This window comes from Onychostoma macrolepis, chromosome 15 (genome assembly GCF_012432095.1).
Source record: "Onychostoma macrolepis isolate SWU-2019 chromosome 15, ASM1243209v1, whole genome shotgun sequence".
NCBI lineage: Eukaryota > Metazoa > Chordata > Actinopteri > Cypriniformes > Cyprinidae > Onychostoma > Onychostoma macrolepis.
The window spans coordinates 148,874-163,923 of record NC_081169.1 but is presented as its reverse complement, the minus strand read 5'-3'; the positions used below and the strand labels follow the sequence as shown (position 1 = coordinate 163,923).

The 15,050-nt window shown below is 34.7% G+C and overlaps 1 protein-coding gene across 2 annotated transcripts; it reads right to left on the bottom strand.

Annotated features, from left to right (window-relative positions):
- Nucleotides 1-3,116: 3,116 nt before the first annotated feature.
- On the bottom strand, nt 3,117-12,058 carry rabgef1l (RAB guanine nucleotide exchange factor (GEF) 1, like). Of its 2 annotated transcripts, none has more exons than XM_058745521.1 (9): nt 11,890-12,058; nt 10,480-10,664; nt 10,255-10,391; nt 8,290-8,453; nt 8,075-8,159; nt 7,576-7,708; nt 7,391-7,482; nt 6,506-6,762; nt 3,117-5,286 (listed from the first exon to the last, which is right to left on the bottom strand). In XM_058745521.1, exons 2-9 carry the CDS (start codon nt 10,656-10,658, stop codon nt 4,924-4,926), a joined length of 1,410 nt encoding a protein of 469 aa, XP_058601504.1. In that variant the 5' UTR covers nt 10,659-10,664; nt 11,890-12,058; the 3' UTR covers nt 3,117-4,923. The 2 variants fall into 2 exon arrangements, with proteins under 2 accessions (XP_058601504.1, XP_058601503.1); XM_058745520.1 differs by having other exon boundaries at nt 3,118-5,286; nt 11,877-12,058.
- Nucleotides 12,059-15,050: the final 2,992 nt, after the last annotated feature.

Here is a 15,050-nt window from a genome sequence, read left to right as displayed (position 1 = left end):
GAGGTGGAGGGATGCTGGAAGAATTGAAGCTGGGACGGTGCAATGAGAGCTGCTTATATAGGCTCCTAATGATGATTGACAAGACTGAATGATTAGGCTCCTCCCGAACCTACGTTTGGAACTTCATATAAAAGCACATATTAATGCCTTATTCTGCATGACCATATTTTAGATCCTGTAATCCACCCCATACAGAATCTTAACAACTACCTTACTAACTATTAATAAACAGCAGATTAGGAGTTTACTGAGAGAAAAGCTGTGGTTAATAGTTAGTTAATAGTGAGAACTGGACCTTAAAATAAAGTGTGACCAAAACTACATTTAATTCTGAATCTTGCTTTAATGCAGCATCATCAGGAAACTGGCTGATGGATTTATAAGACTCAAAAATGACCTAATAATTATGCTTTTCGGAACACAAAGACAGAAATGAAGTGTGATATATGTCCCAATTTTAAGTCCTGTTCCAAAGGCTATTCGGCTATTTAAGGCAAAACAAGGAAGATGGTTTCATTTTTGAACAGAGGGATAAAAATTTCATAGCCACTTACATTATGAGGTCAGCACCTGCCTCAGGTCCAGATCCAGAATACTCACTTTGCCTTTGCAGGTACAGTATAGTATATGTCCCAGCATCTTTTTTTCCAACCTGATGTTATGCGTGTGGGAGGACGAGGCTGGTGCCAGCCAAGTGGTGTTTTCATGATGTAGTATCCTATGATAAGGCCTTTCCCATTTACATGCAGCTGGGTGTTACATCCTACAAAACAATGACCTGCCCAGGCACAGTCACCAACTGGGGAGTGTTCACCAAGTGTTCAGTTCTCCTGATATAAAACATTTAATTGTAAAAGCAGAAATAAGAAATATTTTCATTTTAGCCACACTCTTGAGGTAAACGCCACCATCTCAGGAGTCAAACTAACTAAATCCAACCGCTTACTACTACGACACTGAAAGCTAACCTCTATTGCTACGGGACTGTTTTGAAAGTGACACGTCAGTATGATTGTATGTTCTGTTACTGAAGGTGTAGCTGGTGTCTACAAGAGCGCTCATCCTCCTGGGAGAAAAACCAGTACAACAAAGACATTCAGGTTTAACGCATGTAGTAAAAGCATAAGAAAATGTGAACTAGACAGCTGTGGCCTACGCTGCGTAAGAAAGACTCGCCCTCATGAACGCTGGGATAACTGCCCAAAGGTAAAACACTGTTAATCTCCTCACACTATTTCATTAGAAACCTGACTGAAGAAATAGTTCGCCTGAAACTGAAATTCTGCCTGTAAAAAATTCCAACATTTCAAAAGACAAAGAATCATACAGTTTCTTTTAAAACGTTTATTTTTTTGACTACTTTTGAAGTAAAAAAATAAATAAAAGTAAGTGTATTCTCAACTAACTGAACATCTGGAGTTGACAAGGAGGATTCTGAATTAGGTGTATGCATCAAACCAGGCCAATTTAAATGGATGAAGTTTGAGTTCACATCAACAGAAGCACAAATTAGGAATGTTTTAATCTTAAAATGTTCTGCCTTCATGAAAACAGTTCTCATATGTCTATTAATTTGTGTTCTGGAAATAAAAATCCTATTATTTGTCAAAACAAAATATTGCACTCTGTTCTCAAGCTAATTGATCACACAGTCTTGATTTTTTATATCTTTTCAAAGCAAAGAACTTCATAGTCTATACCTTACATTATGTTTGTCTGTAAAGATAAAATGGCTGAAACCTTGAGTGTCCAAATTACATGTTTTACAAATTACATGTGTGACCCTGGACAACAAAAGCAGTCATAAGTAACACAGGTATATTTGTAGCAATAGCCAACAAAATTATAGTTTTTCCTTGTATGGCAAAAATCATTAGGATATTAAGTAAAGATCATGTTCCATGAATATATTTTGTAAATTTCCTACCGTAAATATATCAAAACTTTTTTTTATTAGTAATATATTAGTAATATGCATTGTTAAGGACTTCATTTGAACAACTTTAAAGGCAAGTTTCTCAATATTTAGATTTTTTTGCACCCTCAGATTCCAGATTTTCAAATAGTTGTATCTCCTAACAAACCATACATCAATGGAAAGATTATTGTTATTTGGATGAAAACCATCTTTTCTAAATTGCAAAATGAAAGTAAAACACAAAGCAAGCAAATAACGTTTCCACTTTATAGTGCGAGTTTACAGACAGTGAATCTCTCGTTTGCATTGTGTTTGCGATGAAAGCATTTGTGAGAGTGCAGAAGTCGAGATGAAATGACAAAATGATTGCTTTTACGTGCTCAAAAGACATGACTGTGATCGGCTACAAAGCTCAGAGCTGCAACGTTTTACGCAATGGGAGTAGATCTAAATATACATCTTTTCATGGTTAGTTAATCTTAGCAGCTGTAGTAGTAAATAAGCAGTAAAAGTAAAAAAAAAAAACTCCTACTTGTAACACTGATTTCATATGCAAAAATGTTACCCAATCATAGCAGTGACTGTTTACATTTAAGTCTTAAAGGAGACATGTCTCTTTAAATCAGTAAAGAAAATGGACTTTTATTTTTCATATATTTTTGGTATTTTGGTGCTGATGGATTAATAGTATTTTAACAGTTTGACGGATGGACGGAAAGCCGCTGCTTGTGTGAACAGCAAACGCAGTACATTTACCAGAAAGAGTCAACCTGGCAATTTTACAGTAACTTACCAAGTTTAATGTGTGAAAGCGGCTAATGTCTTCATCCAGTCTCTCCTGTATGTTGCTTTATCCCACATTTTGGTCAATCCGATCACTGGTAGACAGTACTACATACGAGATCCAAAATGTTTTGAGCTCGTCCACTTTCAACTATATTAGGAGGTGGTTGAAAATGAAATGACCATTTGTAGTGCAAACACTCATCAACCACTGCACTGAAACAAGGGGTTAAACTCTGATACTTACGTGAAGCATTAAATAATCTGGAGAAGCACATTCGTACGCACTTCTTCAATCTGTCCGATATCAAAACCACACATCATGTGATGCTCATTTGAAGTTCAATTATTATAGGTAGGCCTACTCCATTAAAAAACTGACAATTGTGCTTACATTTTTATTTTTTTTTAGATTCAAATGAGGTTTGGGAGAAATGGTGCTCTTTCTGTGTTTTTTTAAATTTCTAAATTTGCTTTGTTTCATTTCAATTTATTTTTTGTGCCTTTTTTACCAAAACTCATTTTAATATTTGGAGGAAACAAATTAAACACCAGTGTTTTCTATTCCTTCAGTAGATTATTTTATTTATAATTGTTTAAATAGCATATTTCTGGCTTCATACCCAGATCATTTAGATAACTAAGTGAGGTTACAAACTGTTCATAATGGGATACCACAGCAAAATTGTAACTTTGCATGCATAAGTAATATTTTTCATAGGACAAAAAGTCAGAAAGTATATTTAAAATAATTAACTCACTAAATCATCAAATCAGTTTTTCTTTCATACTGTAACAGCATTTCTTCAATATAAATATGCAGAAAATAAATATGTGATAAGTTTTTAAATAGTACTATGTTAAAGATGAATTTGTCATACTGAGTGAATTCTTGTTTACTAATGCACTGATGTGCATTAAACCACACCTGGGACTGAAGCTCGTCTGTAACATAACTACTGTTCATCACAGCATGCCTTAACAAATCCTAGCATAACAATGACCACAGTCAAGGTCACTCCACACCGGATTCTGAGTGACTCAACTATACTATTAATAGGGCAGCAATAGAAATCTAACCCACACCAGTGCTGTCCTTAGTTGTAATTCTCAATTCAAAGAACTACTAACGCCAATAATAATGGCCAGAAAACTTAAGGAACTTAAATTCCAAACTTGAGGAAAAACTGAAATAAATTATATGTACTAATAAATTATGTATTCTCATATTACAGTGAGTTGCATAAAGCAATAAAATCAGTGCAAGAAACAATAAATTTAAACAATTTATAATTAATACCCACCATCTGTCTAAACTCACACTCTTCTTGTCCAAATGAACGGAACATTTTGAAAGGAGGTCAAGAAGAGAATCTCTATTATTACATCACAGTGAATCTCATGAAAACATTCCCAGGCCATATTTCACCCCAAAACCAATAGATTTAATAAATTATGCTTATTTCTTTAGACTAATGACAATTTTTTCTTTTTCTTTTTTTTTTGGCATTGTAACATTATTTTCAGAACAGCATAAAACATTTCTCATTCTCAGTAGTGATTCTCACTGGATTCTCAGTAATGCAATACAATTTTTAACATTTATATTTACACTAGTGCTGTCAAATGATTAATCCAAAATAAAAGTTTTTGTTTACATAATATATGTTTGTGTACTCTGTATATTTATGATGTAGATATAAATACAAACACATGCATGTATATATTTCAGAAAAATTTTATGTTTATATATTACATATATTTTTATATAATATAAATATATACATGCATGTGTATTTATATATACATAATTAATATACACAGTACACACACATATATTATGTAAAATAAAACTTTTATTTTTGGATGCAAATAGTCGTGATTAATCATTTGACAGCACTAATTTACACAAATGAAATGCAGCACAGCCAATACCACCATGACATATAAATACTTTATAATATCAAGTATTGTTTGTTTGCTTTTTTCACAGTACCGCGAAAAATCTTAATGGTCCTAAAACTAGACTTCGAATTCTCTTCATATTATTTGTTTTCATTTTGGAGTAAAATATAAACCTATAACTGCTGGTCACCCTATAAAGAACCGAAGTGTGAGTGTATTCAGTCCCATTACAGGTACAGAGACCATCACTAACCTGCAGACAGAAGGACTGCGGGGAGAATCAGATGTTGTCAGTCTGTGCCCAGTTAAGATGGGAGCTATCCAGCGAACTTCTGCGGCTGTAATGGAGGAGGCAGGCTGTCGCCGCCTATGTTGTCCGAGTCAATAGTGAAGGTGGTGGAGGTGTGTGTCCTTACAGGAGGCCCTTCCAACATGCCCAGCACTGAGAGCTCCTGGCCGTCGCTCCATTCGATGAGGTCTGTTTCCAGAGGCCGCGTCTCCTCCAGCTGTGGTTCTGCCGCGTGGTTCTGCCCTCTGAAGCCGTTCTGTGAGCTGTGGCCGGATGAAGCGTCCTTGGGACCCGGCGGAGACGACGCACCGGACATGTAGAGCTCAAAGTCTTCATGACTCAGGTTCAGAGACTGTGCATCAAGCTTCTCGATGAACGCCACGGCGCAGCACTGCAACAGGAAACAGTCAAGATCCTACATTACATTTCTTCATTTAGCAGACACTTTGTTCCATAGCAACTGCCAGACACCTCTAAGAGAGAAAGAAGAGGACTTCTCATTGCGAGGGATCAGGCTGGGACTGCCATAAAAGTTCCTGCACTTCAAGATACCTCAGGCATGTGATCATCCAAGAACAAAAAAGAAGGAAGGTCACGCCCAACACCATGCTTTTATAAAATAAAGAACGCCAACGTGAACGTTAACAATTTTCCGTTTTTGAACTTTCATTAAATCAATTCTAAGTCATAAGTCAACATGAGAAAAGAGGCTAAATCCTACAGATTTGATGTAGCCCTGCGTTCACTGTATTTCTGCTGGGTGAAAGTATGAATTTATGAATAAAACACTTATTTTAAAACATTCCTGATCTAAGGACATTTGTCATGACACTGACGTCTATAAGCAACTATTTTCTTGAGATAAAAATTTCCGGAAAATTCATTTAGTAATTCATCTATCGTTTTGTTTATAAAAAATACATATCACATTTGTGTCTTCCTTGTGTTGGTAATAGAGGCTCTAAAAGTTCTCACAAATCCTCATCAGCTGACAAACTCCCTCCATTTAACATAGTTTTTATTTATTCAACAATTCCTTAGCTGGCGTCCTGGAATAAATCAAGCAAGAAGTCACAAAATAATCTGGTGCACACTGTGAAGAACTACACAACTTAAGTGTATGAAAAGTCTCGTATGCACCCCATTGTAATAGATATAGTTGATTTTGTTTCTAAAGACCATACAGTACTTAACACACTAGAGTGGTTTTGTCCTGTCTGGCATGAAAAGAGTCCTTTCTCACATCTCTTTGCTCTTCAGGTCTGCAAATGTGGCTCGGGTCCCTCTGTAAATGTTCACCTGTGGGTTTTTGTTTACCTGTTTTTTAGTCTAGCAGTCTGCGCCTGATCACTTACTAAAATACCAGCACACTTCACCTCAAAAACACATATTATCTGAGGAATCATTTATGTCTGGAGCACAAATGCTGCAGGACGACACAAACTGAAGTTTCATCACATCACTCAGAGTACTAGTATACTAGTAATGACTGACATAGGTATGACTAACATGGAGTGCTGTGGCTTTAATCCAGGCTCCTGTAAATAATATAGACATTACCAAAACTGAAAGTATTGTACTTTGTGAACGAGGTGAAAGTGAATCCGTACCAGGTTAGTGAAGTAATAGCCGTCCTCTCCGCTCATGAGGCGGCTGGGGTTGCAGTAGCGGGTGATGTACTGGATGTTGGAGTGTAATCGAGGCGGATTGGCCTTCAGCACGATGTAGACGAGAGTGGGCAGAAAATCATCTGCTGAGGCGGCAGCTTTCTTACTGCCCTGGACGGCCGTCATGATGTGTTTACTACACCTGGTGACACACGCCAACTTCTCCTTGGGAACCCTTTTGGAGTCCAAGTCAATCAGGTCTATTAAAAAATAAATAAAAATACAACATTTACATGATGCATGGTTCATCAGTGCATTATCTTTTAACAACAAAATGCATGATTTTATAAACTTTTATCAAAGCGTAATGCAATTCTCTGCCTCTTAAATGACATTAAGTGTTTAGTTTTACTCAGAAACGATGAATTATGTAAGTGAAATTGCATTGCAAATGAGAATATATATATATATATATATATATATATATATATATATATAAAATAAAATTATATATATATATATATATATATATATATATATATATATATATATATATGAAGAGTTAATTTGCAAAACATAACTCTTCACAATGTTTTTCATTGTGAATTCCAATTATTCTCAATCAAACTGCAGTTGGGTTATTTTGAAAAACAACTAACTAACACAATAAAACAATAAAAACATGATAAAATAATAAAACGTTTTTGAAAAAAAAAAAAAACGGAGTTATCTGTTTTGCAAATAAACTCTTCATATATATATATATATATATATAATATATAATAGCACCAATATTGTCTGTTTAATGAAGCAAGTTTTATCCTAAGTTCACAATACATCTGCTCGTCTCAGCTGTGAGTGTATAATGACGCACACGTGTGTCTGTACCTGTTATGGCTCTCTCCACACTGTCTGACACTTTAGGGATCTGCTCGTCTACTGGAGCACACAGCATCGCAATGGACACCCAGTGCAAAGCCCTGAAAATACACACACACACACACACAAAGTGTTATGCTGCTTTTATTCTTCACATTTCAACTCACTTGACTTGACAAACGCTTTCAGCACACCTGATTCTCTTCTGGGTGGCCAGGTCTTTCTTCTCATCATCTGTGTTGTCAGGACAGAAGAGCTGCTTATACAGACGGCCCATCACATACCGCTCCACCTCATCCATCACCGTCTCCATCACATCTGGAGACCCTGACACACATTTACACATAACCGTCAGAAACGTGGCAAATGATCTGTTGTTATGAGACAAATAAATGTGACTGTATAGAGCAGGGCTCAATGCATATCACAATGAGGGTGATGCACGAGCACTGTTTTGCATTTCTATAATGTTACTAATCAAATAAACAAGTTTGTGATTGATGGCACATTTAATAACTAGGAAAATTGAAAATGATACTTTGTGACAAAAAAAATCAAAAATGGCACTTCATGACAAAAGGTTGCCAACCCCTTATATAGTTAATTCAATAAATCTTATGAAATAAATGAAAATGTCTCTCTGATTTATTATTTACATAAAAACAACAAACGATGTGGCTTTGCATGTTGTACCTTTTAAGTTGGTCTGTAGGTATTCAGACATGTTTTGATAGAAATCCTGCACAGAGTCTGAGAAATCTTCACCACCTACAGCCACCTGCAGCGCAAACCGATTTATCGATTCTTAATAAAAATATTGTAGTGCAAATTGTGATCTTATACAAAATTCTGCTTTTATTGCTTCCAAAGCATGGACGCTGGAAAACATCAGCATACTTGTTTCTCACCTTTTTGTGTGCAATATTTTCAGCGAAGGCATGGCACTGTTTAAAAATGTCATATCCAGGCCTCTGGAAGGTCTTGAGGAAGTCGATGAAGTGCTGTGTCACATGGTCACGTTCTGCGCTGAGCGAGGTGCTCTGGCTCCCGGCAGTCTTTAGAGCTCCTGCATCTGCGTGAGAACAAGAGCGAGGCGGTCATGTGTGCAAACTCCATGTCACATGACTTCAAGTTCTGGAATTTCTGAAATTCTCTTTTTTTCTGCGGCTAAGTTTAGAAAATGTTACTGCATTATACCCAGAAAAGACTACAACTGGCTGATGTTGCATTTCACAGCATACTTCTTCCATTTCTTTCAAAACGAACTCTATTCACACCCAGGACTCATATTTTGTTATTTCCAAAAAAAAAAAAAAAATAATGTTTGATTATCTCTCCTTTAAACCACTAGAAAAAGGGAATCATTTTTATTGCACCTCTTGATCAAACTTGATCAAAAAATGTAATGTTCTATCTACTCGTTTTCTTTTTATCTATTATATAAAAAAACTCTTGCGTAGTGCATTAGGCTAACTGAGACTTATCACAGCTCTTACATATTATTGCTCTTTTGTTGGTTATGATTGCTTCTATTGTCTTTGGATAAAAGCATATGCTAAATTACTAAATGTATATATATATATATATATATATATATATATATATATATTGAAGGAGTGGATCGCAGATCTACAATGGCCCTCATAATAATGTTAATTATAATATTTCTTGAATAATTATTTATCAGTTACATTTATGCATGTTAGAAAATAAGTTGAATATGGCTTTATTCTGCCTTTTTACTCTCTAAGAAGCTGATCTCATTGTGTGTGTGTAGTGAACCATATTTGATAAGATTCAGGGCAGAGCCCGGCAACCTTGAAGTACAGATAAGTGTTCTCTGTGTATGTGTGTGAATGTCTGTCTTTGCAGCTAGATGCAGAGAGAGAGAGAGATCTCGGAGGAAACCATCATTTGCCTTCACCCTGAGTAACAGATATACGTCTCTGGAGAGACTTCTTGCGTTTGACCTCTGATCACTTGTCACCAAAATAATCACTAGAAGATACGCTTCAAGTTTTACATCCATGTGTGGAGATTAGTTTATCTTAGTTTATCTATGTTTCAACCAACCAGAATCTTGCTTACCTATGTATTGACATAATTAGTGACCTCTGTCACTATCGGTGTCTAGAACATGTACACAGAGCGGCCTACGAACTCCATCACGAGTGTTGAAACTGACTTCTGCCCGAGACTGCAAACTACGTTCTTCAGTAAATTTTTCTTTAAATTTATCGCATCTCTGACTTCTGGTCTTTGTTCATCATACCTGGTCCTTGGGTTATAACTGTAATTCCCCTACAATATATATATATATATATATATATATATATACACACACCCTGGACCAACAAAAGCAGTCATAAGCAGCTCAGGTATATTTGTAGCAATAGCCAAAATACATTGTATGAGTCAGAATTATCAATTTTTCTTTTATGCCAAAAATCATTAGGATATTAAGTAAAGATCATGCTCCATGAAGATATTTTGTAAATTTCTACCGTAAATATATCAAAACTTCATTTTTGATTAGTAATATGCATTGCTAAGAACTTCATTTGGACAACTTTAAAGGTGATTTTCTCAATATTTTAACTTTTTTGCACCCTCAGATTCCAGATTTTCAACCATACATCAAAGGAAAGCTTATTTATTCAGCTTTCAGATGATGTATAAATCTTAATTTCAAAAAACTGTACCCTTATGACTGGTTTTGTGGTCCAAGGTCACACACACACATATATATATATATATATATATATATATATATATATATATATATATTACACTGACAATTCACAACAGAAATTTTTATGAATTTTTAAGGTTTTATTCTCTGTCCAAATGAACCCTGTGTGTGACTGTCGTACCTCTCCTTGCAGGTGTTTTGGGAGCGGAGGTGAAAAGCCTCTTCACCATGGGCACGCTGTGTGTTTTGGAGGTCTCTGGTCGTGAAGGCGCCTCCTCACGGCTGCAGGCATACGCCGCTTCCTCTTCTCTCTGTAGCCTGACAGACACACAGCACCACAGTAGCTGACCACAGGAGAGCAGAATAATGCAGAGGATTAAGCATCGTTCATCAGCCAGTCTCTCACCTCTCGGCCAGCGCTCTGTCGTCCTCTATCTGCTTGGCTCTGGTGCACTGGTTCTCCTCTCGCCAGCATTTGGAGCAGAGGCCCTGCCAGACGGCGTTACCGTAGAAACCGCATCCTCTCTTACACATCAGGTCAGACTGCTGGACGCTGATGCCCCGGCGCACCCCCTGAGAGTTCATCCTGAACTGAAACAAACCCCAAAACAGAAAAATCCTAGCCCATTCATCACGGCAAGCTGCATGACAAATAAATGATTTCTCTACAAACACATCTGTCAGTGACTGCTGTTACATGATCCAGAGCACAGAAGCAGTCAGCACAGGTATATTTGTAGCAATAGCCAACAATACATTGTATGGGTCAAAATTATACATTTTTCTTTATGCCAAAAATCGTTAGGATATTAAGATCATGTTCCATGAAGATATTTTGTAAATTTCCTACCGTAAATATATCAAAACTTAATTTTTGATTAGTAATATGCATTGCTAAGAACTTCATTTGGACAACTTTAAAGGCAATTTTCTCAATATTTAGATTTTTTTGCACCCTCAGATTCCAGATTTGCAAATAGTTGTATCTCAGACAAATATTGTCCAACAAACCATACATCAATGGAAAGATTAGTTATTAAGCTTTCAGATGATATATAAATCTCAATTTCGAAAAATTGAACCTTATGACTGGTTTTGTGGTCCTGGGTCACATTTATACAATTCAGTGACACTTACAATTTTTATTATTTTTATGTTTTAAAACAGACTCTTGCTGCTGCGAGTCCCACATGAAAAAATACTATAGTAATTTACAGTAAATACTATAACCATACTATAGTAAAGTGTATTATACTGTATATATTATAGTATTTTAAACACTTTGTTAATGAATGCTACAGCATACTGTAGTATTATCTATAGTGAATTGATAAACTAATAAATACTGTAGTATACTTTAATTTTTACTACAGTAAACTGTAGTGTATTGTAGTATAATATACCCTATAGTAGTAGAAAACTTAGTACAGTATTGGTAAAGTAATTTGTTTATATTACTTTAATTGTTATATTACCACAGCAACTACAGAATTACCACAACAAATTAATTCAAGTACTTTACTATAGTATGGTTCAAAAACACTATAGTATTTACTATAAATTACTATAGTATTTTTCATGTGGGATGGTACATTATAAAGAAGTCATTATTCAGTTCCACGGTATATTATTGCTTTAATACCATCTCTATAGCAAGAAAAGAATAGAACACATCTCCAGAAAACTGTCGTGTACTCGCAGTGAAATAAATAGCGCTAACTAACAGAAATATCAAGTGTAATTGTACACGTTAAACACATAAGTTCATAAACAGGATCTTCAAAGAGTTAATAATAATAATACCGTTCTGCCTCACGTGTCAGTCTTGTTTGAACAGATGTGAATACTGAAAGCTTTGGCTGGATATATTACACACTTCCCACCGAGCTTAAAACATCGCCAAAAACCCGTTTCCGCTCGTCATTGATGTTTTGATCAAATTGATCTGTTGTTGACGGAAATCCCTTCACCACAGGAAGCGATGCCAGCGCGTGACGCTTTTCCTGCGCGCCACTCGTCAAAATAAAAGTCTATCTACTCATATGTTTTAAAATATTATCCACCTTATTTTGCAACTATAGGTAAATAACTACACAATTTGTCCTGTCCAAATATCCACACTTCCAGAGGTATGGAGTGTATGACTCTCCCATGTCTGATAAAAGTCAAAGCACAGTCCATTAACACTCATTATTATCATTATTATTAGCATAATTTGGGGCTGAGTGTGTCCCACAGATTATGGTTTTTGTACTGTTTTAACATGACGTGTTGCCGTCTTGGCAACAACACAGAAAGAAATGGAGGCACCCATATGGCTTCTTTTTTTTTTTTTTTTTTTGTGGCCAACATATATTTTAAATATATACTAAATATATGTTGCAAACAGGAAAGCTCAATGAAATATATTTTTGAAATAAAAAAATATATTTAGTTTCAAATGTTCTATTCTATTGATCCATTGAAAATTATGCATTTTCTTGCACTGAAATATAGAGGTCAAAAGACCTCATGATCATGATCTTTTGACCTCTGTATATTTCAGTGCAAGAAAATGCATTTGAACATTGAACATTTGAAACTAAATATATTTTTTTATTTCAAAAATATATTTCATTGAGCTTTCCTGTTTGCAACATATATTTAGTATATATTAGTATATATTATTTATATATATTAGTATATCTGTATTTATATTTTCAAAAATATATTTAAAAAAAAATGAGCCAAAATATATTGGTAGAAAATATATGTAGATAAATATATTTTTGAAATATATTTTAACAAATACATTTTTGTTAAACAATGTTTTGACTGTGGAAGGTCCTCTCTGGAGCACTTGAAGGTTCGGTTGCCTCCACACCTGCAGCAGCTCAGTTTTGGACTTGAGTTCCAGCTTCTTATATTATGGATGTCAAAAAGAAACTATTACTACACAAAATACAGTATATTCATCGGTGGCATTTGCTTAGGCCCTTCAAATCCATGCATAATTTTCTCAAATGTCATTCCTGCCTAAGGAGAGTGTAATACTGTCTATGATAGTCAATAAGAGCTGCTTATTATGAATGACACAGTTCTCTGTTCTCTATGTGCACCATCACATATTTTAAAAGGCCCAGAAATGTATTCATAATAGCAGAATAATAGAAATCCGACCAATTTAGTTATAGATCCTGAATGTATAATTGCACATCCTGAATACATATATAGTCACAAAGCTTAATTTAGCTATGCATTTGATTATATACTTAAAAATTCTAAATATATAATTATTCACCACAAATAGTTTATATAATTTTTTTATTTGTGATATATCCTGAATATTTAGTTCAGGGCCTAGTTGCAACAATCTGTTCAGAAAAGCCTTGATCTTTAACCCTTGTTAATTTTTGGTAAAACTTTGTTATTACTATCACTTACGGAACAAAAATATATGGGAATATACTGCAAAATATAATGCGATATATTGCATAATACATTTCCATATATTGGAAACTAGTGCTTATATTTTTCAATATAGAGCAATATATGCATTGACAATATATGGCTATTGATACATACAAATATATTTAGAAATGAAGACAAAGATAAATCTAATATTCATAGCATTTGATCCTTTATTGAATATAAATTGCACATAGATGCTCATATAATTTAACACCAAACACTGTTAAATTATATGTTATTTTATTTAAAAAAAAAAACAATGGCTGTTCACTAAATATGAGCAGGTGTGCTTATGGTAGTAAACTATCGCTATATTTTAAAATATGAAACATATATCATAAATGATAAGAAATATATATTTAAATATATGTGTGTATATACTGCATGAGTAAATATATGTTCAATATAGTTTACACATGCAGTACCATATCTTATCACTTTCAGGGCTTTGTGCGAACACGGGGCTGAATCTCCTCATTAGCTGTGTGTTCGTGTCCTGGGGCCCGTTCTTCGTACGTCGCTAACTCAGTGAGCTGGATTTCATTGTTGACAATTTTGCTTGATCTTGGATCATTTGGTTCTTCAAAGCTCATCCTGGAGTTGTCATAGCAACGGGTCCATAAGCTTAAACCTACTCGGGAGCAGGTTTATTTAATCTTTTTAAGCAGAATTGATACTTAAAAGCTGTCCTAGCCACCGCTACTTTATTACAAGAGTAACCTAGTGGTCCAGGGACAATAATTTAAAATAATAATAATTTAAAAATTAATTTGAAAATAATATAACAATATAATAATATAATATAATGATGTTGTGTAGTCTATAATACTATAGACACAGCCAGTTATACTCATTGAAAGATTTATTAGTGATGAAATAATTAGTTTATAATTGTATTGGAGTCTTACACACATGCTGTACAGTGAATCTGAGTCGTGCATTAATTTGAGTGATGACAGATATTGTGGGAGGGGCTTGATGGAGCGCAGAGATGCAGATAACTGGATCTCTAAGAAACTTTAATTAATGCTGTCACATAAGAAATTTGCCTCAAAGATCAAATTAAATGAATTGCTAATTAGAACAGTGACATAAAAATGTAAAGCCTGTACAAATACTAGAAATCAGTATTCAGTATCTTATTCAGTATAATTTCTAATATACCGTTATGTCATTTAAAATATTGATCATTCATATATTAGGAAATATATGACTATACTTTGTGTAAGGGCTACTAATGTTCTTATGGGCCAGAGTTAAAATGCAGCACTCATTTTGGCTTGAGAAAGGCTGATTGGCCAGCTGCAATAATAATTCATATGTTTGTTGATCCTGTTTCAAACGAGTAATCTAGATGTTGATATTGAACCTATACCTTTGTGGGACTTTGAAGTGATATTTCACATAACAGTGGGCTATTGAAAAGGTGCTAACTCTTACATTTCTTGTGACTTGAACAAGAAAAATGAGTTAATCTTGGTCTCTGTTTGAGCAGCCTCAGCTGTATTGTACTTGTGTTTAAGCTCT